The following is a 27,794-nucleotide window of genomic DNA, read 5'->3' as shown; positions in this document are numbered from 1 at the left end:
TTGCAGGATTTTCTCCTTAGTGAGAACAGAAAAAGTCCAGAATTTTCTCAATTTGTAGATATGTTGTTGGGATTAAAGCATGTTTCATACAATTTTTTTTTTTTCATGAACAGCAGACTTTGTCAGAAATCATTTTGTGTTCTTTTATTAATAGACAATCAAGAAAGCATTAACAGAGGTCTACAACTTCAAGGTCTCATTAGTTTACCCACAATGTGTTTGTCTAGGATTATTCTTTATTAATTTGGTGACTTTAACCAAAAGTATTACTAGTGAAAGGAGCATACACACATAATTCCAGTTACATCTACTTACAGTCACCCAATAATGCAGAGCAAATTTATTAAGAGTGCATATTTTATATTTTGATGTAAAAAAAAGAAAAAGAAAAAAGTGGTAAGCAATGGTGGGTAAAGAAAAGTGGAAATTATTTTGTAAGCAGAAAAGACAGAAAATAAGTTCAGGGACCAATGAGTTGTGATGTGTTGGACATAAATGTTGACTACTGCTTAAAGCCTTGATTTCTTCATAAAAAAAAAAAAAGAGAGAACATTCATACCGCTCTCCCACCAACCAACCAAAGCAGCTTCTCGTTACATTGTTTTGTTTGAACTCTGTTGCCTCTCCATCTGGGGCTACTTCCCAGATCCCCTGGCAGAAACCACCATATGTATAGAAAGGCCACATAAATAACTGATAGGGCCTTCCAGGCAGTACCGCTGTTCTTCTTCCTACAGCCTGTGGCTTGACCTATGACCAGAAGCTTAAAACATATTAAAAAAAAAAAAAGCTCTTGCGGAGGAAAAAGCAGATTGTGGCTAAGTCACCACTTTACTTTGCAACGATCGATTTCTTAATGTGGGGGTCAAGAACTGAAATAAATTAGAGCTGAGGTTCACCAGGATATCAAGAAAATCTTTCAATGGAGCTATATGTGCTGTACCTCTGGATTTGTGAGTGTAAAGGTTGATACATTTACTAACTAGGTGATGTTTCTAGAATGTACACAGATTTCCGTTGTTTTATTGTGAGAAATGCTTGCCATCTGCAGAGCTATGCAGAACAAATGAATCGATTTGTATTCATTATTTAGACTTCCAACTGGGCGGAGGCTGGCTTTCATCCACCTTCGTCCATGTTGAGCAGTCTCTCCAACTACTGGGCTAGACAACAATGCCAGTTCAGACAGTTCTACGTGTCATTAAAACAGGGCTCTCCAAACAAGGCCAAAAAGCCTCTAAAGAGCAGCTTTTTTGGAGTGCCGGTGTCCTAAATGTGCACACGTGAACCGGAGAGAATAGCACAGGATGAAAAAGCATCAGACAATATTAGCCTGCTGTCAGAGAGTGTGAATGCTGAGCCAGGTATTGAGACAACGCAGACACACACACACACACTCACAAACACACACAAAATCCCCTACATATAATCTCCCTGGCTTACTGAGTGCAGGGTGGTTTGTGGATGACCTGAAAGAAATGGTCCCAGTGGTAATTGAAAAACACAATTAGCACCATTTAGTTCTAAATATCAAAGCTGGGAATTTTTTCTAAGTGCAGCTTTTGTGTTTTGCACTAATTATACTAACTTCTTGCCTTTTAACTGCAAATCAGTTGGGCATCTTTCTTTGCCTTTAGACAACAATTCTGATGGCAACAGAACCAAACGGGACAGGCAAAAAAATAACTGCAAATCAGTTTCATTTTATTATATCTAATCTGTTTTAATACTTGGTTATGGACGTCATTGCTTCGTCTCAGGCTGTGCTTGTAGAGATTCATTTCATTGACATTTATCTATAAAACTACAGTCATGTAACTACAGTACAAGTAATACTGAACAGCAAACTCCCTTTAGGCCAGATTATGTCATAGCCCTTGATGACTTTGACTCTACAGACTTCACAGTAGCTTCAGTGACGTTATTTCTGACTTCTGTTGTTATTTGGCCTTAGTTGCACCGACAGTCTAGTTAATGTGTTTTATCTTTATTGGAAAAGTGATTTGTATTTTAGTGAAACTACCTGATTAAATGCAATTTAATCAGCTTGGGAGGATTGTGCAATATCGGATTATTACATATGAAAGTGTGTGTGTGTGTGTCCTTCACAATTATATTTGACCGCTTGTTATTTATATTTCATGCTTGACAAAACATGTATTGTGACGTGTTCAGTTTTTTTAGAGCTCTAATAGACTACAACTGTAACTGTAAGGCACCTCTTAATACAAGCTAAAGACTCTGCAATATAAGAAGGAAAAGCCTAAGAATCAAATGATCTCCTCACTTGGCGACAGTGGGGAGGAAGAACCCTCCAGCAGAAGCAGGCTCAGTGAAGGGCCTGACTCCAAGATTACTTATGATCTAACTGGATACTAAGGTAATGTCATCCAGAACTATTTCTGGTTAGATGCTATGTTTCTAGGATTTTTAGGGCCAAACAGTAATCTCACTCATTTCTTTGTACTGACTAGGTTCTGTATTTAAATATCAAGTGTCTCGTGTTCAATGCACTGTAATTGTTCAATGACAAAGTGAGACCTGACATCTTTGCTTCATACATCGTTTTCCAGCACCTCTACTCTATGACCACATACACTTCAGCTCAGCATTACTAGCCAGTGATCAGCCTCTAATCAGTAAGTCAGGGATAAATTAGCTTCCTCTCCTCACGGCAACATGCAATGTTAGCCATGCAGGAATGGCTTCATCAGTTTAGAGTCAGGGTAAAATGGCTAAATGGCTAGTTTTATGACCAGACCCTTTAAAATCTAAAAGCACAGGTTTACTTAGAAATTACAATAATGACGCTTTCATTATTCAATTCAATTCAATTCAATTCAATTTTATTTATATAGCGCCAAATCACAACAAAAGTCGCCTCAAGGCGCTTTATATTGTACAGTAGATAGCACAATAATAAATACAGAGAAAAACCCAACAATCATACGACCCCCTATGAGCAAGCACTTTGGCGACAGTGGGAAGGAAAAACTCCCTTTTAACAGGAAGAAACCTCCGGCAGAACCAGGCTCAGGGAGGGGCGGGGCCATCTGCTGCGACCGGTTGGGGTGAGAGAAGGAAAACAGGATAAAGACATGCTGTGGAAGAGAGACAGAGATTAATAACAGATATGATTTGATGCAGAGAGGTCTATTAACACATAGTGAGTGAGAAAGGTGACTGGAAAGGAAAAACTCAATGCATCATGGGAATCCCCGGCAGCCTATGTCTATTGCAGCATAACTAAGGGAGGATTCAGGGTCACCTGGTCCAGCCCTAACTATATGCTTTAGCAAAAAGGAAAGTTTTAAGCCTAATCTTGAAAGTAGAGATAGTGTCTGTCTCCCGAATCCAAACTGGAAGCTGGTTCCACAGAAGAGGGGCCTGAAAACTGAAGGCTCTCCCTCCCATTCTACTTTTAAATACTCTAGGAACAGCAAGTAGGCCTGCAGAGCAAGAGCGAAGTGCTCTAATAGGGTGATATGGCACTACAAGGTCATTAAGATAAGATGGGGCCTGATTATTTAAGACCTTGTAAGTGAGGAGCAGGATTTTGAATTCAATTCTGGATTTAACAGGAAGCCAATGAAGGGAAGCCAAAACAGGAGAAATATGCTCTCTCTTCCTAGTCCCTGTCAGTACTCTTGCTGCAGCATTTTGGATTAGCTGAAGACTTTTCAGTGAGTTTTTAGGACATCCTGATAATAGTGAATTACAGTAGTCCAGCCTGGAAGTAATAAATGCATGAACTAGTTTTTCAGCATCACTCTGAGACAGGATATTTCTAATTTTAGAGATATTGCGCAAATGGAAGAAAGCAGTCTTACATATTTGTTTAATATGTGCGTTAGAGTTTCCTTTTTTTTTTTTTTTTTTTTTTTAAACCTGTCCCGTTTGGTTCTTTTGCCATCAGAATTATTGTCTAAAGGCGAAGAAAGATGCCCAACGGATTTACTTTACCAAATGGACCATCCCAGCCTTGCCGTAATGGTCCATTTGATTTACCTTTTATTGTTTATTTTATTTTATTTTATTTTTTTTACTTGCTAGATACGGGACAGGGGAAAAGAAAAGGAAAAAGAAAGAGGGGGGAAAAAACAAAAAAAAAAACAAACAAAAAAAAAAACAGCGGAGAAGAGGGACAGGGATAAAGGGCAAAAAACAAAAACCAACAAAATAAGCAGACAAAAAAAAAAAACCCAAAAACGCTCATTAGAGTTTCCTAAACTATGTCAGCAATTTGTCCCAAAAACTAGGCCACCAAAATCAAATAGAGCCTGTGCTTTTTAATGGTGTCATACACGTCAGAATACCTGCTAAGACAACACTTCTGCACAGCTTTCTGGCTTCACTTCATGACTTCACCAAACAGTGATGACACAGCAGGTGTTTAAGGAGCTGCTAAATCACTTTCCTTCAGGACTTCAAAAGATTGCACTGTTCTCCCATTCACCATTAGCAGCTTAAAAAAAAAGCACTAACCCAAGAACAATGATGAGGCAAGTTAAAAGGAGTGAGTAAGTATCCGAGCACTGATTGAAACTGCACCTCCAAGTGAATCCAGCATCTTTCTTCCTGTGTATGCCAGCCAGTTGTGTTTCCTAATAACTTCTTACCTTTGACTGGCTTGAAGATTGTTTTCTTTTCTTTCTTTCTTTTTTTTTTTTTTGGGGGGGGGGGGGGACTTTTATTTGATAGTGCAGTATTGAAGGGTGGATAGGAAGGAGTGGAGAGAGACTTGGAGAGGACATGCCGCTAAGGAACACAGGTTGTTAATGTATATGGTCACCTTCTCAGGGAGTTTCCCAGTGAGGTAAACTGGCGCCCCACTGACTCCTTTTTTGTGTATGTAGGAAATGGCTTTTTGTGAACCTTGTTCATTGTATGTGATATCTACAGCAATGATCGCTTCTATAATATTTTCCCAGGGGTAGGGAAGATTTCTTAAAGTTGACGTTTGGACTTATTTACTCTGCTTTGCTTCCTCTGTCAATGAGCATTGTAAATAATTTGTCTTTAATTGGAAATATCTGTTGTGATACTGAGGCATGAAGTGCAGGGAGAGTGCCTTTTCCAGGGAACTCCATCAGTTTGTTTTCCACTCATCAAAGTCTGTCCCGAGTGGAGAGCTCCTGAATGAAAGTGCTAAAGGCTACAGTACAAACTCCATCCTCCCATGCCCGGCTTTACAGCAGCAGTGACAACATTGAAGGCGTTTCCCCCTTCATGACAAATGTTCCAGAGGTTGAGATACAGCTCGCCACCTTAAATTGTATTCAGGTTCAACTGTGTTATATTTGTGGAAGGTTAAAGCAGTCAGTGAAATGGACTTCTTGATCCTGCCTGTGTGCTGGTGACACCAGGAGTATTTTTAATGCAGTCATCTACAACATACAGTAGAGCACTTTGTTAACCACGCTTGCCAGAAATAGGTGATAACTTAATTAGGACTCCACTATATCGTACACTACCTCATGTTATCAAATGCACTTGATTAATTGACCATAAGTGTGAGCAGAAGTTTGCAGTTCTACCTATTACCAACTGTTGAGCACGGTGGTGGAGGTGTTATGATTTTGGCTCGTTGGCAACCACAGAACGTGCAAATTTGAGACATTTAAGCAAACTATTTACTCATACAAAGAATTCTAGACTGAAATGTGAGCTAACCTGACATCTAAAGCTCGTCTGAAACTGGGTCATGCAACAGGACAATGATACCAAACACAGCAGCAAATCTACAGCGACACAGTTAGAAAAGAAAAGAATCAAGATGTTGCAGCAGCCCTGTCAAAGCCTGGACCTCAGTCTGATATAAAGGCGATGGCAGGAGCTGTGTGTAAACTCATTTCAAACTGGGCCATGTGAGAGACTCAAAATGATTTACTTTCAAGCTGCTGCTGCTAAATGTTGTTGTACAAGCTATTGAATTATGCTTAGTTTTTCAGAGCACTCCATGCTAGTAGTTTTTTTTTGTAGCTGTACAGAGAGCTGCATGAAATCTAATAAAACGACACAAGTTTGACTGAATGTGGATTTGTGTGCGACAGATGTGCCGCCATTCTCCTTTTTCTGACGAGAAATATCAATCTCATCTTTTTCCCCTTTCTTTTGAACCTCCAGCGAGCAGTGCAGCAGCAGGTTTCCTGAGATGCAGTTTCACTCTATTCACCCATTAAAGAGCATCATAAACACTGTGCAGGAATCAGAATGCCACAAAGTTTGGGTGTAAAATGGACTTTATCACATTGCAATAAATCTCAATTTGATAACTTTATATGATACATGAGGTGGGGGTGGGGGGGGTGACATACACATGTTCCTTCAGTACATTATTTGCATTTTAGAGTGTTCTGTATATATATACTTGTTTACAACAGCTGCTAAATACTGATTAAAACTCTCCTGGAAAATAAGCTTTTAATGGTGCACTCACTTTTGAGGAAAAAAAACAAACACGCACGTTTAAAAAAATACTGTTGAGACTGCATTTGTTCTAATAACTGCTACGAGGCTGAACTGAAATGACGTACCGTAGAGTGTTTTTTTTGGGGGGGGGGGAAAGGAGGACATTTTGGAATATCAGTCACTGTTTGTGATCTGAATTCCTTGCAGGTGGGTAAATCCGACGGCATGACGAGCTGGCAAACGTCTCCTGTGATCCCGGTCATGAGCGGGAACCCTAAACACGAACACGCACCAAGACAAAACGGGCACACGGTAATGTGTCAACTCTGTCAGAGCCGTCAAATTATTTAGCACTTGTGCAGATGAAAGTGTAATGGGCTCACACTGAATGTGCAAATGTAAATATTCTCCTCAAGTGTCAAACGCGCCAAAACGACTGTAAATGAATACGGGCGAAAGTCTTAAGTAGCACGGCATAAACTCTAACCCACTACAAGGCAGCTGGCTCGTCATTAGTGAGTGACAAGGTGTGTAGTACTGCTATGTGACGAACCTACGCGAGCGCACGAGAGAGAAGTTTTCTTTAGCATTTCCAAGACACAAAACACGATAAAAATTTTAAAAACTAGAAGTCTTTTAAACATAAAAAGTGTGTATTAATATCACCAAGTACTGACTTCCATCCAATATGGACCTAAAGAAAAATAAATCTCCCAAAAAAACAAACAAACAAACAAAACACATCCGAGGCATCCAAATAAAATAAAAATAATGAGACACCATAAACAGAACATATCAACCCAAATATCTGAGCATCATTTGAAGCATACATCATGTCTTAACAACATAAAACGATGGAGTGTACAGGTTATTAATAGCTATTTGTGACTCCGTATTTACACTTCATAGTGAATCTCTGAAGAACAATAAACATTTCGGCACCTGAAAAGGCGGAAGGGAAAAAAACAAGACACGGATGCCGCACTGACATGATTCGATCAGCTGAACAAACTCACAAATGCACAGATCGGGTCATGTGACTCTTCATCTCAATAAAAATAAGTGGATTTCTTGATCAATCATTTTCGCCTATAATTCTCTAATACTATGTTGAAAAATAATGCATTCAATGAAAATGTTCCTGGTGGATAGTCATCCTTTCATCTCACACACACACACACACACACACACAGGCACATGCACACTGAGAAACAGTCACGCTCTCTCCAACACAAACACACACTCACTCTGTAAAAAATACATTTTTGAGTGGTTAACCACAGAGGAGCCAACTGATGGGGTGTAACCTCTGTAAAACAGCAGCAGCATCTCCTTTTCCCTCTTTGACGAGGAGGAGACTTCCATCTTGGTTATCTTAGGTGGAAATTTAATTCCGTTTTGTATAAAAATCCAGCGCGCACAACCCTAACAGACACACACCCAGAGCATTAGCTTAGCCTCAAAAGTGAAAGGTTGTGATAAAACAAGAAGCACTCTGTACTGGTTTTTCTTATTCAGGCAGACAGAGTGGGCAGCACTCATTCTCTGTGAGGGTCTCTGCTAATCCTCACACACCAAATTCCCAGCAGTGACGAAAGCCAGGGATTGTCTATTCTTCTGTTTTTCTTTTGGTTATGGTTTCTTTTTTTGTGCACTGGTGTCGTCCTCGCTCAGTCCCCAAGAGGCTCAAAAAAAGGGCAGCGAATACAGAAGTTCTGCCTCTCGAAAACATGACGAGATCAGAAAGAGGATGTTTTCCAGCGAGTCTGAAAAGGAGCAGATCTCCCTACTGGGAGGCCGCTTTAAGGTACGCCAGAACAAGATGGTGTAATTCAACACAACAGCCCTGCTTTAACACTGATCTTTAAAAAGCTGTAAATATTGGTGATGCTTTCATAAAGAAAACACTTTCATCATAAAAGGTAAGGCTCTAGAGTAAGAAGTGTTTTCCTACTTGTGTACATGAGGGGGAAAATGTCACCTTTGACCTGAGCATGGAGAAATAGAATCAAATGAACAGTGAAATGAAGTGTCATAAAAGTCGAATTTACAGCAGGACTGTTGTGCCTGGACCAGTGCACCTCATGAACTGACCGCTGAGTGCACTTAGAAATGGGGATCCAAGGGAGATTATTCAATTATAAAAGAACATGTAAAAGAAAATGCAAACGAGCTGCACTGGAATCCCTCGGTCTGGTAAAAAAGAAATGAGAATAATCCCAGTTATAGTACTGATATTCTTAAAATTCAAAAATAAATTCACAAATATTTTAAGAAAGGAAAAAAAAACAGAAAAATAATGAGTCCCAAAAATTAATGCACTGGTTGCAGGAAGTGGGCCGGTGTGTCTGATGCACCCCGACTGCTGTCATATTTGCGCTGCTTTCCTCTCTTGAAAATCTACCTTTAATAAATAGTAGAAAAATAATATTTTCCTCTTTAAAGTGTTTCTTCTTGCGTTTCTGTGAATATTGAAGCCTTTTCTTCCTACTTTGAAGTTCACAAACATTCATGGAAAAGTCCAGATATCGTGCCACACTGCTGTGTGTCAGACCAGCAGCCACTGCTTTGGATAAAGGCAGCTGCTTTTCAGAGAAAACAAAGAAAAAAAGAATAAAACAAACCCCAGAGCTTCTTCCTGGAGAGTAAAGTTGAAATAGAGGCTGTTTTAGAATCTCACTAGATCCAGTTCACTTTTCAAAAATGCAGTATTTTCACTCTCCTTCAGAGATGTCCCACAGTTTCCATAAATGTTCCAACCTGTGTGGAGTTCGGGATTTAGCCCTGTTTTAAAAAGGGGTCCGACATGAGTGCTTGTACTGTAAAAATCCACTGGTCCTGGAGAATAATAACAATCTTTGACCTCCCTCAAGAAGGCTTTTAGCTTCCAGTTGTGTCCCGTCCTCAGTGAAGGCCAAAAAATGGTCTCACACAGCGTTTCCGTTTGCGTCTGAAGGCTGTTACGTGCTCTTAATCTCGAGTCCTTCAGAAAAATAACAGGAAGTCCCACTTGGTTACATCCACTGGCCCAAGTGGGGCCGCGTACACGTGTCCGCTTTTAAATGTGGTTAAATGAAAGAGGGTTCAAGACTGAGATGTTGGCACAATGAGATCTTGAAGCTTCACTAAGTCTACCTGTGGCGTCGCCCTCCAACTGTGTGTGCTCTCTACTTACACACCAGTGTCTTTTTTTTATGTTTAATAAAAAACAAAAACAAAACAAAAGAACAGTTCCGGTCCCTTCAGGAGGATCAGCACTCTGCGTCCACGCTGTGCACCGTCACCGCTGCTTGCAGGTGGTGCGTATGCGTGTGCAGCGGGTGGTGGTGCGCGTGCGAGTGCCGGTAGGGGTGGAACTTGTGGCTGAGCAATGCCGCCGTCTGCGGGGGAGTGTCCAGGTCCAGGTCGTCGTCGTGGTTGCCAACGTCGACGCCGGCCGAAAGAGGGTCGTTGTTTCCAGGCGGATTCTCGCTGTCCTCCTGCGGGCTCATCGTGCTGTAGCCTGGACACAAAAAGATGTGCAGAGGATGGGGTTATTTCACAATCCTTTCCCTCAAAACTACTGGGCAATTTTGAAATCTTAAGCAAAAAATTCTTAAATATATGTTTCAAAGTTTGAAACTAAATGAAGAAGGCAGCGTGGCAAAGCAAAACTCAACAGTCCCTGCACACGTGGACCTGTCGGTAATGACGCCTGCGCTCCGCTTTAATAGAAATGGGAAGGCACCATAAAATGCAACAACTCAGCTAACTAATGACGCTCTCCGATCGTGAATATTCAGCACAGAAACGTTCCTGTGAGCACACGGCAGCTCATAATGTTTCTGAGTGCAGTACAAGCTATTTGACGGCACTATTTGGTGGCATTTGATGACACATTAACAAGTAAACATTCCCCAGGGGCTTTTTTTTACTCCTTATGTTTTCAGCTCAGTTTGAAATAATAACAATAAAAAAAAAGACATGCATATTTATGATCTCATTCTTACACATCTCGCACACACGTTTAGCCCGAGGAGGCAGAAAAATGGGCTGACGTGGCTCCTGGCGCACGCTGCTAACTGAACTTAGCAACAGGGAAGTGCAGTCACTGAGAAACCATATGAGAAGAACGTGACAGGCCGAAATACACCGACTCCAGAGGTCACTTGTTGACTGCTTTAAGCTACCATATACTGTGGCTTTGGGTTTATTCATAAAGGATCGTCACAGCAGGCAGCTCTTCATGTTTGATTGGGCAGATTGTTTAGACCAGTTGCCCCAAAGATGATTTGTGTCTCCTCCCTGGGATCAAACCGGGGACCTTTTGGTTGTTAGGTCAATGTGTAATGATTCTCACAGATTGTGGACTGCAATTATTTGCATCCTGCCCAGCAAAGCTTCTACTTTGGGCAATTTCTATAAAATAAATTCTCTTTAGTAATTATTTCTGATTTTTCACCTAAATGGAAACGTTAGTGCAGATCCCATTTATAATCTAAGTGGATTTCACCACCCTGAAGCCCATAAAAAAGCATCTAAAAACACAGTGTGTGACTAAAAATGCTTTTTTAGAGTCTATGTGAAAATAAATCCACATTCCTTAGTCCTTTATCCCCATCTTTTTCAGCTTCTGAAAAGACACCAGCCGTGCTGCTCTGTGGAACACCAATCTGTTATTACTGTTTGAGTAAATAACCCTGTAAGCCTGAGTGCCTCTATGATTATATTTATAGAAAAATCACTGTCATTTTGGATGATGAAACATTAAACCTCCAGAGACACTCGAACACATCTGTGGCACGCGGGCTGAAGGCAGTGGGGTTAGAAGTATGTGTGTTTACGGGTCTGGCCCTGCATTAAATTTATGTCAGAATAACCATTTTCTATCTGAAAAACATCTGACACTTGAACATCTAAACCATCAGAGAGCGATCAGTTTTGCAGGGCTGCTGGGTTCATATTTTCCAGCAGCAATCCAGCTTAATATTTGCTATACCAACGCCCAGGTCCAAGCCTACAATTGCTGCTGCTCACAACAGTAATGGTAACCTACTGATGCTAAAAAGCACTTCACTCAAAACAATAAACCAGTCATGTTAGAACTCTACTAATGCAGTTTTAAAAAGTTTTTTTCATAATTTAATGCAAACATTCATATCTTCTTATCATTACATCATTATCATTACAAATAAAGTGAAATATTTCAAGCTGTCTTTTGTTTAATGATTTTGGATTATAAACCATGAAAACCAGATATCCTGAAATAATACCTGTTATCATTACTATTATAATTATTATGTCTTCTTTAAAACAAATTCCAGCATCAATCCAGTGTGGCATTAAGGTGATGTTTCTCATCTTCCTCTTAACAATAACCAACAACCGGTTCAGGTAAGGGAATGACTTGTATGTAAGTTTATTTATACTGTTCTTTTCCTGATCCTCCAAAGATTAGCTGGCCTAAGACAACAGACAAAGAAGTTCCAGACATGGAAGGTGCCAACTTTGTCACAATTTTTCCCAGTTTTCCCAAAAGCAATAACCCAGTGCTTCAGGTAAATCTACCGCTAACTGTGCACTGCTGACCATTTACAGCTGCACCAGGTGGAGGATATCAAATCCTACTTAATGTCATGAGATGAAGGGAGGCCGAGCTAAACTACCATGTTATTATGCCTTGAAGATAGAACTGCAATTTTTCCTCTAACAACTTTAAACAGGTGAAAAACTTGGCAAACCTGTTTGCTTTCTTAGTGAGAATTAGACAAACACATTGATACCACTCTCTCATATGGATGTTAAGAATAAAGCTCTAATAACCAATTAGCTTAGCGTCAATATCAGATAGGGTAAAGCAACTAGCCTTCATGTCGTCCAAAATTAAAAGAAAAAAAAAAAGAAAGAAAGAAAAAAAAATCCATTATGGCTGTCCTTTTTTGGTCACTGCTTCTTATAAAGCTAGTTGCAAAAAAAATCAGATTTGTCTTATGGGGAGTTTGGTGCCAGACTTCTGTATGCAGTGATTAGCTAACTTAAGCTAAGCTACTAGCTGCTAGCTATATAATCAAAAGTTAAATTTTAGATCTTAGCTAGAAAGCAAATTCAAAATTTCAAACTATTACAAAACAATACTTTTTAATAGTTTAATCCTTAATTAAAAGGCTCTATTATTATTATTAATAATAATGTTAAGTGAAGTGTCTGACCTGTAGCAACATTTTAAAACTCATGCCCTTCGCTCTTTTAGTGACCAGGTAAACATGTACTTTTAAACACTGTTCAAAATCATATTTAGTCGTAATTCATTAGTAATTAAGCTTTTTTGGCTTATAATTTATAGGTAGATTATACATAAATATCAATGTAAACAGCTGACAATTATATACACGATACCTAATACAGGATGGGGCCATTGCCATTCTGTCTTTTCTTAAAGGTTAAACATTCCTATTCTAGTTCTAAAAGTTTGTTGGGTTACATAGCATTCAAATGTTTGAAGTACAAACAGACTGAAAATTGCCAGGTGTGTGGATTAAACTTGGAGATTATATGGCTATATGCAGCACACGTTCCTTAATGGTTGGTTTGAACTGTTGCCTGGAAGCTTATCCTTAAAGCAGACCACACAGCAAACAGAGTTTGTGCGTCACTCAGCAGACTTAATGGTCTGTTTTTGGTGATCTGTATATAGGCTTGTGTGCAAGTCTGAGTGACTGAATAATGGTGGGAAGGAACCTTTGACTGATGAGAGACAAGCAGCAACTTTGAAGCTAGTAATGCTTGTGTATGTGTAAAGTTATATTCACTAATGGACTAACACCCACTCTTTCCATTATTTCTTACTCATCTTCCTCTCTCTTCCTGTCCTCTTGCCCTTGCTTTTTACTTATTTCCCTCATTTCATCATTTTTGCATCTCCCCATCTCCCCACTTGTTCTCCATGTTTCATTTTGCAAACCCTCCCCATCTTCAGCTGCACAAAATATTAAGACTGCTTGTGGTATTAGCCAGTTTACATCATTGCATTACACTCTAATCTTTACGGCAAGAGTATGATAATCAAATGTTGTATCAAATAAATACATCTAATCCTTGAAAAACTGCACGAAAGAGAGGTGGAAGTAGAGAAAAAGAACCACGTTCCACTGTTCCTACAATCAATACTGTATGCAGCACACAGCAGACAAGCTCGTTCTGTTACATTTTAGCCCACTCTCCTCTCTTCATATTCATCCCTCTTCTCTCTGGCATCATCAGTTATGCAACAACTAACCGAGACACTCACTGCCAGGAAGTGGAGTGATGCCACATGTAGGTGGTAAGTGCCCATGTGGGTGAAACTGTCCATCCACATTGAGCGTCAGACTTGCGAGTTCTACAAATGTTAACAGTGAACATGAGCAGCTCTTCCAGAGCTAAAGATAAGAGAAAACACGGTTCAGAACTGTGATATAACAAAAAGAACAAGCCAGGAGATGCACCAAAGCACAGGAACTGAGAGCTAACTGCAGATCTGTTATGACACTATGTAGCTAAAATGAATCATTTTAAGGTTTTATGTTCAATAAAGTACAAACTTGATTTCATGTTACGTCGCTACTTTTAGCCCAGGCCACTGTGACAGACTTTTAATGGGCAATATTTATCCAACATCTTCAAACTCTTGAGCTTTTTCCAAGTCAGCAGCGATACTGTGATCCTCTGTGACCCTGGGGGTCTTCTCCTAGATGATCATGTTCAGCAAACCTCCTGATCGTTCCCTTAAACTCTAACCTCCTCCTTTAAGAACAAAGGAGAAGCAGCCTTAGTGGCAGATTACTCTGAAGCGGAGCTTGCATGCAGTCTGCCCTTCACTTCCTGGACAAGCCATGCAAATGAATATTTATATGTTATAGCAATATTCAAAATCGCAATATAAATACAATCTTTGCTGGAGGCAAACTGATGTGAGTAACACTTTATAAAGTACAGTATGGTCCAGTTTTGTAACCAGTGATTCATTTTCCGTAAACCACATTCATTTAGGCTGAGCTGTTATACAAGAATTACACAGAATTAAGGCAACTATTACTTAAATTATCAACACCCACTCATTACAGGCTTCCTCAGCCACCATAATGACTTAGCTTGACTGGGATCGATTTAGGCTTTTTTGCGCTAACCTTCTTGAAACTGCAACTATCAGTAAGAATCAGGAACTCTCGAAATAGTTAAATCAGTGGTTTTGTTTTGACACAGCATTGCTGACATTTCAGGTATGACTGACTCAGTTCCGCTTTCCATCAGCACTGACATACAGCGCTGTCACAGCTGCACACAGCTTCATCGTAAATATCCCGGTTTCTGTGTGCCCAAATGGTTCTCTTACCATGGTCACTCTCTGTCCCAGACCGCCCCCAGTACCTCCGCCTCCGCTCGGGGGTGTGAGTGTGTCTCTCGATCACTGCAGCTATGAATCGAGTATTGCTGACTGAAAATAAAAGAGAGCACATGGGTCAAGGCGAAGATGGGCATCTCTGCTGTCTAAAAGTAAGGTTCTACATAAATGTACAAAATGTTCATGATATGTTATACTATATAGCCAAAAGTATTTGCTCATCTGCTTTCACATGCATATGAACCTCCCATCCCTAATTCATCGGGTTTAATATGATGATGGCGCACCCTTAACAGCTTCAACTCTTCTGGGAAGGCTTTTTACAAGGTTTAGGAATCTTTATGGGAATTTTGACTATTCTTCCAGAAGCTCATTTGTGAGGTCAGAAAGATGGATGAGAAGGCCTGGCTCAGAGTCTCCCTTTAAATTCATCCCAAAGGTGTTTTGTTGGGTTAAGATCAGGACTCTGTGCAGGCCAGTCAAGTTCTTCCACACCAAACTCGCTCATCCATGTCTTTATGGACCTTGCTTTGTGCACTGGTGCACAGTCATGTGGGCCATCTCCATATTGGGAGCAGAGTTGGGAGAATGAAATTATCCAAAATGTGTTGGTATGTTGAAGCATTAAGAGTTCTTTTCACTAGAACTAAGGGGCTGAGCCAAACTCCTGAATAATAATCCCACACCATAATCCCCCCTCCACTAAACTTTATAGTTGGCACAACATAGACTGTTCTCCTGGAAACCACCAAACCAGACTTGTCCATCAGATTGCCAGACGGAGAAGCGTGATTTATACCATTTCATCGGACACTTTGCATTACGCTTGGTGATGTGAAGCTTGGATGCAGCTCCATCATGGAAGTCCATTCAATGAAGCTCTCTATGAACTAACCTTGAGCTAATCACATGAAGTTTAGAGGTCTGTAGTAACAGACTTTGCAGAAGGTTGGTGACCTATGCACTATGCACCTTAGCATCTGAGGCTCTGTGATTTCATATGACCCACCACCATTTTGTGGCTGACTGTGGCTGTTGTTCCCAGCTGCTTCCACTGTGTTATAATACCACTAACAGCTGACTGTGGAATATTTACTAGTGAGGACTGGATTTATCAAACATGTGGCATCCTATCAGTGGCACACTGGAATTCACTGAACTGCTGAGAGCAACCCATTCTTTCACTAATGTTTGTAGAAGCAGTCTGCATGCCTAGGTGCTTAATTTTATACACCTGTGACCATGGAAGTGACTGGAATACCTGTATTAGATGATTTGGATGGATGAGTGAATACTTTTGGCAATATAGTGTAGATCAGTACGACATCAGACAACACTCACTGATTCCTCTGTCCTCGTGACTGTCTTCATCCCTCTCATCTCTTTCATTATCAAGGTTGGACATTCTCACCGACATTTCTGAAGCGACGTGGAGAAAAAGAAGAAGAGTAAGAATGATGAAAACAAACACATGAATGTGTGTGCATGTGGGAACTGTAGATATTCAGTAGGCATTAGGCTGCACCCCAAAAGCTGCAGCTTAAGTTGCCATGTATATGTGTTTTTGGTGAAAGCACTGACACCTAAGTACACAAAGCTGAGTAACTCTGAATCTATGAGCCAACTGCTCAGACTAATACCCCGTGATAACGTAGCCACACTCTCCACTATCTATTCCAGGTTGTTTACCAAACTGCCAGGCTGAAAGTGACTTGGACTGAGGAGCTTTAATGAGGTTGTAATCTTGTTTGATGTTTTTGTCAATATTTCTGTGTAATTACACAAATCATACAGAAGCAGCAGCTGCTGCTGTGCTGATGCTAATGTCAGCTGTTTAGCTCCAGCGGCACTCGCCAGTTGCTGTAGCGCTTGTTAATCACATTCCTTTAAGGCTTTGTTTTTGTCTGTTCTTTTTTTTTTTTTTTTTTAAAGAAATGACATCATTTAAACTAAAATAAACATAACAAACATTGTAGTTCTTGTAACTTTTTTCCAGTGTTACAAATACAGGCAAACCAGATGCACTTTCACAGCTCTGAGATTCTCCACAGCTTCACAAAAGGTGTGTGACAAAACAAATATGGGAATTTATGCATTAGTCCTACCCTGCGCAGCTAGCGGAGACATGTGCTGGTGCGAGCGCCTGTGAATCTGGTGTCTGTATGCATACACAGCCAGCACCAGCACCATGATGCATCCCATAATGCCCCCAGCGACTGGACCCACAGGGGCGCTCTTGATCATGTTCAAAGAGGCTACCTCCTCATCTGCAGAAGAGAGAACAGACAGAAGGTTTTCTTTTAAAGAAGTCACAAAGGATTTCAGATGGCTCAAGTAGAGACAATACAACAAGCCAGTATCAAACAGCTCGGGCTCAGATCCTCACTCCCGCTGAGATGCTGGTACATTTTCTCCCTCGCTTCTATTCTCTCGTCAGTGTGAAGTACCACTGAAAAAGCCTTCAACTGCAGGAAGACGGCCAATTCTCCTTCCAAAGAAAATTACCAGGCAACGGAAAAGTTTCAGGGAAAAATATAAATATAAATAAAACTGTTGTCTTAAGGACCTGAAAGAAATTATTTAACTTTGACTTCTTGTGCTGTTGCTTTTTTCATCACTATGAAGGTGCCCTACAGAGTATTCAATAAAAAGGCCTCATAATGGTTCATAATGGTGGGCTCAATCTACAACTCTAAAACATTTAATAAATATGTTGATGAGGCCAAGGGTCCAAAGAGGACATATATAATAAATTGGAAAAAAAATCTAAATTTCTTTGGGTAAAGAACTCACCCATAAGCCCCAAGCCATCTGCATAGGGACTTTTGGCACCAACAATGCCGCCGAAACACTCCTTCTGCAGGGCACAGTAAGGCTTGTCGAGGTGAGTCTTCCCATCACTGTCCACCATGCACCACTCGCAGTCCAGCACACCGAAACAGTCACTGGGGACGCAGAACACAGATGTCAAGCAGTTGATACATTATATTACAGTTTGGCAAAAACATGGAAATAACAGGGACTGACAACAATGAGGTAATAAAGTAATATACACATGGAGCTACTTGATTCTGCAAGCCCTTGTGAATAAGGGAGCAGCTGAAAGTACAGTCGGTACTTGTCTGACTGTGATTGCCAAAGCATTAATCAGATTTATGAATCTAATATAAGGCTGAAATTTTTTGCAATAGTGTAGTGCGAGATAAAAAGAAAAAGTAATACTGACGAAAGATACTTTAGTAGCAATGAAGCAAAACTGTTCAGCAATAGTAGAGTAATATTTTGGTTACGATATGGTAAAACTCAGTGCTTGAGTAGTAATAAGGTTATATTGGTGCAATAATGTATTTTTTTTATATATAACTATTATTTCATAATAACCTGATAGTAGGTTGATTAGACTGTATTATACAATGCAAAAAAAAAACAAAAGGAAAGAATCAAACTGGTTACTACCTTCAAAATAAGATTTCTCGAAAGGCAAAATAAACAATTACTATATGACAGCCCTCAAAAGCATTCTTCCTGTTGTTTCCAAGTGAAATAAAAACAAAAGTTACAATTTATTCATTTCATCTGTTATCTGGAAAGTCATTTAATCATGTAAAAACCAGGTGCAATACCCGTTACTACTTCTTGATGCATTCTCAATCATCCAGGAAAGTAAATCTCCAAAAGTTGAATCTGTTCATCTGGACGTAGCATTTTGTGGGAGAAACGTTCGTCACTCATCCAAGTGACTTCCTCAGTCTCAGCTGACTGCAGGTTTCCCCAATCTTATAAACAGTACATTTGCATAATGACTGAAAGTCTGAGACTGAAGAAGTCACTTGGATGAGTGACGAAACGTTTCTCCCACAAAACGCTACGTCCAGATGAACAGATTCAACTTTTGGAGACCCGTTACTACTGCAATTTCTCCATACTGCTCCAAAACAGATGACGACATAAAGTGTCATTACAAATAATTACACATAAACTGCTCAAAATTTAAGGAACACTTAAAAACAAAAAAACAAAAACAAAAAAACACATCAGATCTTACTGGGGGGAAGAAAATTATACAGCAAGCTGGGCCACTTTGCCAAAATGATATTGCAGCAACTCAAAATGGTACTCTGTGGTTCGCCTGACCCTTATGTGCTGGTATTCATGCCTGACAGTGTAACCAATTACACCGGTGCAGGGTCTGACAATCCAGGATTTCATTCTGATACCTAATGGCAGTCAGGGTGTCATTGTCTAACCTGTAGAGGTCTGTACGTCCCTCCATGGATATGCCTCCTCAGACCATCACTGACCTACCACCAAACTGGTCATGCTGAACGATGTTACAAGCATCATAACGTTCTCTGCAGTTTTTCTTCTTCACAAGTTGCCAATGGTGGACCTGCCAATTCATGTATTCTATGGCAAACACCAATCTGGCTCCACAGTGCTGGGCAGTGAGCACAGGGCCTTCCACAGGGTTAAAGGTCTTCCACCTCCCTGTCCAGCTCTCCTAGAGTAACTCCCTGCCCAAGTCAGAGGTTTCCACCTGTAAAACCACTCCTTCTTTTGGGGGTTGTCTCATTGTTGCCCCTCTAGTGAATCTTTTGTCAATGTATCAACACCAAAACAGCTGGAACTCTGCTACTTAAAAGTTTAACTGACTTGACGCTGTACTCTTATTAAAAGTGTTCCTTTAATTTTTTGAGCACTATAAATTACAACCTAATGTCCACTATTACCATGGTTTTTATTTTCCTTTCAGTCGTTCTGATAGCTCCCCAATTAGACTCCTGCTTGATTGCCTTAGCGATGTTAAGTCATGGATGGCTCTAAACTTTTTAAATTTTAATGAACGTAAAACGGAAGCAATTCTGTTTGGCCCGAATCGTTCCTCTGATGTCCCTGATGTTGACCTTGCTGCTCTGACCCCTCACCTGAAGAGCTCGATTACCAATCTTGGGTTAAAAATCGACTCTGCACTTACTTTTGAGGGCCACGTGAATGGGTGGTGAAATCATCAGTTTATCAACTCAGGCGTCTGTTGAAGGTTAAACCTTTTCTTTCAAGGCGTGACTTGGAGACTGTTATCCACGCTTTTATAACCTCATGCTTGGATTATTGCAACTCCCTTTTAATAGGGGTTGGACTGGGCACTCTGACACGCCTGCAACTAGTACAGTATGCTGCGGCACGGTTTTTATCTGGTAGAAAGAAATTTGAGCACATTACTCTGGTTCTGGCGTCCCTGCACTGGCTGCCAATTGAATTAAGGATTCATTTTAAAGTTCTTTTATTGGTTTTTAAATCTTTAAATGGTCTGGCACCTGCATATTTGTCTGATTTGCTGAAGCCCTATGTCCCCACTCGTTCACTCCGGTCAGCTGAGCAGCTGTTGCTCTCAGTCCCCAAATCACGGCTGAAACTGAGAGGAGACCGAGCGTTCTCTATCGTGGCTCCAAAGCTTTGGAATAATCTTCCTCTTCACATTAGGCGATCGACATCAGTGCTGGTTTTTAAATCCAGATTGAAAACACATTTTTATTCGCTGGCTTTTGACTCAGTGGTTAACTGACTTGTATTTACTTATATTTTATTGTTTTTGCTATGTTTATTATTTTATCATATTTATTATTCTTATTGTATCTCTTATATTTCTATTGTTCAGCTCTTTGGTCAGCCTTGTGTGCTATATAAATAAACTATGATGATGATGATGATGGTTTTACACTATGACACCACTTTTTAGAGACCGTATGAATAATATTTCTGTTAACTTACAAAGCAAAGAGCTAATTGTCTATGTTTGGTTTATTCATTTTAGTAACATTTGACCACAATTAATAAGCATATTAGTGATATTATAAAAGCATGTCATTTTAAAATGCTCTTTATTTATTCATCAGCAGACTGTAACAGACTCTGTACTGTATCACACAGCATCATGATTCCAGGATAAGTAGTTTAAGGAGTTAGTCAAACAATTAGGGATTTGAGAAATTAATATTTGCTTACCACCAGGTGGCAGTATGGTGTTGATTTGCATCATTATGTACAAATTATTTGTAAATATGGCCTTTTTCATATTATCTTTATGCGTTTGTGTTGCTACCTTTTGTTGGTCACTGGCTCTCTATCACTGTGCCGTTACACCTGTCAAAGTGTACCAAATGTGCACAGTTGGTGTACGTACCTGCTGGTGTATCTCTGGCTACAGCGGGTGTTGATACACTGGGGCAGTGTGTCGTGCAGGCTGGGATCAATCACATTCAGACTGACAGGCTCTTGATGCACCTCGCAGCTGGGATTCCTAAGAAAAATACACCAAAAAAAGACATTTTCTTGGTCAAAACACAAATCAACTACATCAACTAGACAATATAAACCCGAATCCTACCATTAAATATGATTAAACTGGGGAAAAAAGATCATAAAAAAATAAAAATCAAAGCACGAGCACACAAAGAAATGTCTTCACCACGTCAATCAGCTCTAAAGAGACACACGTCGATGCTGCCAGACAAATACAGAGGGAAAAAAAAACTGACAGTGAAAAAATATAATTGCACGTCTTCCTGAAATAAAGGAGAAATTGGCATTTTAAACATTGACATGCTGTCAAAGACTGCTGATGGCTGATGAAAGGAGGTGAGTGTAATAAGGGAGAGAAATGTGAGAGGCACTGTGAATGATGGATGGGATGCAGAGTGGCTTAAACAGTAAAGGAAAAGACCTGGAACAGACAGAGTGATGCAGCAGGAAAGCAAGAGATATAAAAGTGAGAAAACACCCACAAACACTTGCACGGGAAGCTTTCAAAATGTTTGAAGCGTCACGCACGTCTGCAAAACACGTTGAGGGAAATATGACAGGGACTCTTAACTTAGAAATGAAGAAAGCAGGTGGCCTTTAAAACACCACATGCAAGCAGGACGGCTGGAGAAATTAATTTTACAGTCAAGAACCCTTTCGTCCCATTCCTTTAAATCTAAGATCAAAGCAGCACGACTTTCATCTGGCCTTTTAAAGACCGTTTTGAAGCACTTCTGGCATAAAGGGAACTGAGGGCTATGTCTTACACCAAGCTGCATCACTATTTGTCCAAGAAGAAAAAGAAAAGAGGCATCATCTGAAAGTTAAGAACCATTAAAAAAAAAACCAAGTTCGGCCTCAAGAGTGACTGAACTTAATCCTGATAAGATGTGGGAGGATTTTCTCAACTACCTTGCAAATAGTGTGGCATAGCTCCCTCTAGAATGACTAATGCGCTCTCTGGTGGGTATCTCACTGCTCTGCAGTCACTGGGTAGTTCAGTATGCAAGCCAAGCATGTTTTCCTAATACTGTCATATAAAGGCATCTTGTGTAAACCATTGACTGTTTTCTATGACATTATTTTCAGATTCTGTAAGTGCTGAGGTCAGCTGTAATTTCTTTCTGCTGTCATTTGTAACTCATCTTCGGTGATTATAACTTGGGACAGTATTATCGCAGATGTATGGTGTACTTGCAGTAATGTAAACTCGCCGGCTGCTTCATTACGTACATCTGTTGAACTGCAGTATAACACAACTATCTAATCTGCCAGTCATGTGGCAGCAATTCAGTGGATTTAGCCATGTAGTCATGGTCACGATGATGGTCAAATTAAGCATCAGGATGGAGAAGAAAGGTGGTTTAAATGACTTTGAATGCAACATGGTTGTTGGTCCCAGACAGGCTAATCTACCATCTCTCTGTTTACAGAGATCATCCGAAATAAAGAGAATATCCAGCGAGTGGCAGTTCTCTGGGAGAAAATGTCTTGTTGAGGTCAGAGGAGAATGGCCAGAAGACTTCTTCAAGCTTGTAGGAATGGAACAGTTTACTCAAACAAGGACTTGTTACAACCGAGGTATGCAGAAGAGCATCTCTGAATGGAATCTTGAAGATTCTTGAGTTGGGCTACAGCAGCAAAAGACCACACTGAGTGCAGCTCCTGTCAGCTAAGAACAGGAAGCTGAGGATGCAATTCACACAGGCTCACCGAGATTGGACAACAGAAGGTTGGAAAAACCTTGGGTGGTCTGAGGAGTCTCCATTTCTGCTGCGACATTTATGCTTGATCCATCCTCCACACCCTATCTGAATATTGTTGCTGACCAAATCGCTTTATGACTACAGTCTAAGGATCTTGGAAAACTTGGAAACTACGATGACCTGGATGACTGAGAACCTTCACAGACATATTTATAACTACAGTGTACCAGTCTTCTAATGGCTACTTCTAGCAGGTCAACACACCATGTCACAAAGCTCAAATCATGTTGAACATGACAGTGAGTTTATTGTACACAAATGGCTTCCCAGTCATGAGATTTCAATCTTTTCAAACCCTTTCAGATATGTCCGCACGAGGGATTCACGATTCTGCATCAACTGTGTGATACCATCATGTCCAAATGGACCAAAATGTCTGAAAAATATTTCCAGAATATTTCCAGAACCTTGTTGTGTAGTGGCATGAACAGTTCTGAAGGCAGAAGGGGTAAAGTGTATGTGCTTTAGACAATGTACCCACCTGTTCTCAGCATTGGTGAGGTTGCCTGTACACTCATTGACCTCCAGAGGGCACTCACAGGGACACTCGCACTCATTCTGCTCCATTCTGAACAGCAAACAGTTAAACAGCAGGTCAGTGAGAAACCTGTATTCACAGTTTGATTCAAACTTAATGTTTGCTTAATTTTTAAGCAAATTCCTTGACTGAAAAAGTCACTGTGTGACTCCTGAACCTGTGCAAGCTGCAGCATCACGGCTGCATCAAACTATCAAACTCTGGGTGTTGGATTTGTGCAAAATCAGACCCAGTCTTATTTTTCAACAGGAGCATTACCTTATGTTAACAAAGCATTAATGTGCCAGAGAGCTAAACGGTAAAGAGAATTCAGTACTGACCTGTGGCAGTTGAGACACAGCCGGTCTACCGTGCTGCAGGCACAGAACGCCAAGGAGTCGCACGTCTCGTTCACAATGCCGGCAAAGGCGTTGGTGCCGGGGATTCTGGTAAGGCGGTATTTAGAACAATGGCTACCATGGACCAGGTTGGTGAGGTCCCCCTAAAGGAGAAAGAGTTGGAGAGGTCACTCTAATCTCTACATCGCTACACAATGCCATGGAAATTTAATATACTTTTTAATCCTCTTTAAAAAAAAGGTGAGAGAAACTTCAAAACTGCACACACTAAACAGAAACTTTGAACTGACAAAAACAAAAAATTGTACATTACATTAAAAAACTGAAGGACTTTTGCTTTAAAGAGCAGCAGAAGTTTCTAATACCAGTCTCAAAGTGCTTTTTACCCATGTAAGGATGGGCAAGACGAAGACACAGAGAATGTTTCATTTCCAACCACACAGACTCAACAGAATCACAAATAGCAAACAGAAGTTTGCAACAGCACGTATGACCACAAGATGGCAGTGTTACACTACAAGATTTTTCCATATTGCTATGCGAGGCCCAGAGGAGTGTGTCTGTTTTTGCTACTACAGTATGAATGCTATGAAAGTACACATTCATACCTCTAGTTATGCTACATTTTTATGCGACTCACCACAATGCTGGTGTTGAATTTGTAGAAGCGCTGGACTGTGCGGTCACTAAAGCTATTACAGAGGTTTTTCTTGACAAAGTTGGGGTGGTTTAGGATGTCATTGGCCACCAGTGGCTCCTACCAAAGGAAAGAAAATAGACTTCATTAGAATTATGACAATATCATACTCCCAAAGGTTTCTATCCATTCCTATTTCCATGTTAACTTGTGTTTGTGCATTTACCTTGTGTGTGATGTGCTGTTGCTCTGCTGGGGCATGACCTTTGGGGTCAATGAGAGTTGGGTGAGCAACCAGGTACCCTCTGTCCTCCATTATGAAGCACCTAAAATAAAAATGAATAAAACTGGCAGTCAGGATCAACTTAATGAATTCATCAATTTAGTCGGTACTTCGTCAGAACATTGCCATTACTGAGGTTTTCACTCAGAACATTTAATTGCTATTTCTATATTGTATTCCTAATCTATATAACACAGCTCTGTTCTTCTCCCCACTGTCCCTTGTGTGTTTTTCCAAATCATGCCCTCTTGGTTCCAGGGGGCTAATCCTGTTTTTTATGACCCCTAAACACCAACAGAGTGAGCATGACAGAAGAAGCAAGAGAAAGTGGAGAAAGACAAAGAAGAAGTGAGGGTTGGTGGGGGAGGCAGGTGTGGAAGAAGATAGATAAAGAAAAGAACAGACATAAAAGCTGGGGAAAGTATGTAGAACAGAGGCAGGAGCAACACTACATCTCCAGCAGGAATGTTGTGATAATCAGCTTATGTCTTCCTCTGGCTTTCTTTATTCTTCACGCACAGCCGGCGAGTTTAATTCTTGCTCAGCCGAACAGAAATTTAGCTCCCTCACACAGAAATTGACACTGAAAAAGAGAAAGGAAAAACTTGCATAGAGAAGAGAAAAGAAGGGAGCCACACAATCCATCCTCTTTTTACCTGATCTTATTGCCTTTGTCCTGGTTGCAGATGGGCACCAGGTCCAGGAGGACCTTGTAGAAGTAGCGAAGGGTGAAGTCTATACCCATCACTGCAACAGCGTAGCCAGGTGCCATTTGAGAGCTACGAATAGACAAAAATACACAGAGAATAAAGGCATTAGTGGGGTTTTAAATTCTGTGGAAAGGGGAAACAAAATCTGGAAAAAGTCCGTCTTCAGGATACTTGGCACTGTACAGTTATCCCCACAAGGATCCCTACTTTTCTATAGACCTTGTAAACACACAAAACAAGAAATAAACATAACACACTGCTTGATCTCCTGAAATCAGTGTTTACTGTAGACTGTATATTATGCTTACTGAGGCGAGAGTACAACAGCACTAATCCAGCCTTATCTCGCACACACTGACGAGGAATGTTTGTGTATGCTAAACACTTGCACGGACTGTGGTAAACAGCTCTTTTACTGCTGCAAGCGGCATTGTGGCTATCGCGGTGATTTGCATTTGAAGCTCACTGAACTCGAAACAAATACTTTGAGTTCAACCACCGCTGCAGCCCTTTGAAGTCTCTAAGCCTAGGCCTGATTCTACAAAATATTCTGCAGTCAGTTCTGTGATAACTGGCCAAAGGAAATGGTGGAACACTCGATATATTATTTGTTTTTTTCTTTTTTGTACCACCAGAAGTTGGTAGCACTATGCTGACTTGGCTGAGGGCACTCTGAAAGAAAAGACACTTGAAGACAATTGTGACTAAGCCCAGACCATTTGGTTACAGGATATCATCTCGCTTGGAAAACAACCCTATAGCACAGAATGGTCAATGGGCTCCTTAAGTTTCCCTCAGATTACTTCCTGCCTTCAGAGATAGTGCAGTCTGGCTAAGCTGACTTCTGGGCCGAGAGCCTAGCTGCCCACAATGATTGTTCTTACTCATACCAACAGTGAGTCTGCTCTCCAATATCTAATAAAAAGAGCTGGCAATTTTTACTTGACTTTTGCTCTGGTGCAGTAAAATATAACACATTCTGTGTTTAACCCCACACCCGCCCACACCCCCGAAAAAAAAAAAACAAACCAAAAAAACCCCAAACATAACCAGTGCTCCCACCTGGAGGCATGGATGGTGTGGCTGATTGTGACAACGTATCCGGCCCCACCCACATCCAGGTACGGCCCCGTGAAGGTGATGAGGCCAGGGTTAGCCACAGCATGCTGGTACCTACGCAAAACAGCACACAGTCATTGGGATACAACATGAAGTGATTCTTTTGCAGTTCCCAACGATAACTCAACTCAACTGTGGCCATAGAAGGAAATGCTACAGGAAACACTGTTCTTATGGGTTCTAAGGGGAATAGTCGTCAACACAAGATCTGCTGCAGTGATTGTGAGATTCAAATAGCTTCAGAATCCCTAAACTTACATCATCTGGGAGCTGGGAGAGACATTTGCAGTCTCTTTGGTCTCTCAGTCAGATGGAAGCAAGTACATTTTGTTTTAGGCCTGTTTTTCACTAATGGAGAACTAGCAAACCAATTAACATCACTGTTGACAGGAAATGCACCTTTCTAATAGCAAAGCCTAATCTTTCAATGTCCAAACTAATTGAATAAAAAACAAAAAAAGGTTAAGACACGAAAAGACAATACTCAAGACTTTAAAAAGAAAATCCAAAAAAAACAAACAAAACGAGGACATCTACACGGGGAATGTCCATTTTTTATGTACAGTCTGATACACAAATGGCCTGATTTGGGGAAAAGAAAACACTTGACCTTTTTTTTTTTATAGATCTTACTTTAATGTTTCAATAATGAAAAAAAAAACTAAAATTCTACATTTTGTAAACGTGTTAGCCGGACTAGGCTTATTAATATTGGAAAGCACACACACACACACACACACACACACACACACACACACACACACACACTTACTTCTATCTCATACTTCCTTTCTGCTCCCTAAAAACACATGCACACACATGCCTTCAGCTCTTTTCTCCTCCTCTTCACACCCTCCAAAGTAAGCCTCACCATTGTCTGCGGGTTGGGTCGAAGGCTTTGTCCATCAGAGATCCTGGGTAAATCCGGAGCACCCCACTGGGCGTTGCTATGTAACGGCGCACAATGTAGCAGTTGAGGCTACTCATTTCCATTAGTGTCATCCACTCATCCGTAACATGACTAGTTGCCATAACCTCGTTCCTGACAGAGGACTATAGAGGGGGAAGTATAAAGGAAGAGAGAGATGGACAGTGAGGGGCAGGCAAGGAGAGGAGGAAAAACTGCTGGACTGGTGAAAATTTCATTTGGGTTTGAATGCAAAGTGAATAAAAACTCTTGGCAATTTGGATTTCAGTCAGCCCATAAGGAAAACAGAAAACTGAACTACTGCTAATTTTAAAAGGCACCCTCCTATGATGTGCCTAAACCTGAAAATATTCATCCCATCTCTGCTCAGGAGTGTTAGAATAGTGGTCACAAGGCCAGAACAAA

The 27,794-nt window shown here is 40.6% G+C and overlaps 1 protein-coding gene across 1 annotated transcript in view; it reads right to left on the bottom strand.

Annotated features, from left to right (window-relative positions):
• Window positions 1-6,233: 6,233 nt before the first annotated feature.
• The window catches only part of cachd1 (cache domain containing 1), a 96,910-nt gene continuing 75,349 nt past the window's right edge, over window positions 6,234-27,794 (bottom strand). The window contains exons 15-27 of the mRNA XM_063460289.1: window positions 27,333-27,514; window positions 26,405-26,515; window positions 25,289-25,411; window positions 24,576-24,675; window positions 24,353-24,469; window positions 23,695-23,855; window positions 23,318-23,404; window positions 20,952-21,068; window positions 17,564-17,715; window positions 16,876-17,037; window positions 16,112-16,189; window positions 14,762-14,863; window positions 6,234-9,913 (exon numbers count right to left, since the gene is read on the bottom strand). Of these exons, the coding sequence (XP_063316359.1) occupies window positions 9,663-9,913; window positions 14,762-14,863; window positions 16,112-16,189; window positions 16,876-17,037; window positions 17,564-17,715; window positions 20,952-21,068; window positions 23,318-23,404; window positions 23,695-23,855; window positions 24,353-24,469; window positions 24,576-24,675; window positions 25,289-25,411; window positions 26,405-26,515; window positions 27,333-27,514 (1,743 nt within the window). The 3' untranslated portion in view covers window positions 6,234-9,662. The remainder of the gene's footprint in view (window positions 9,914-14,761; window positions 14,864-16,111; window positions 16,190-16,875; window positions 17,038-17,563; window positions 17,716-20,951; window positions 21,069-23,317; window positions 23,405-23,694; window positions 23,856-24,352; window positions 24,470-24,575; window positions 24,676-25,288; window positions 25,412-26,404; window positions 26,516-27,332; window positions 27,515-27,794) is intronic.

This window comes from Pelmatolapia mariae, linkage group LG17 (assembly GCF_036321145.2).
Source record: "Pelmatolapia mariae isolate MD_Pm_ZW linkage group LG17, Pm_UMD_F_2, whole genome shotgun sequence".
Classification (NCBI taxonomy): domain Eukaryota; kingdom Metazoa; phylum Chordata; class Actinopteri; order Cichliformes; family Cichlidae; genus Pelmatolapia; species Pelmatolapia mariae.
The sequence above is the reverse complement of the archived record's forward strand: the minus strand, read 5'-3'. Positions and strand labels throughout refer to the sequence as shown.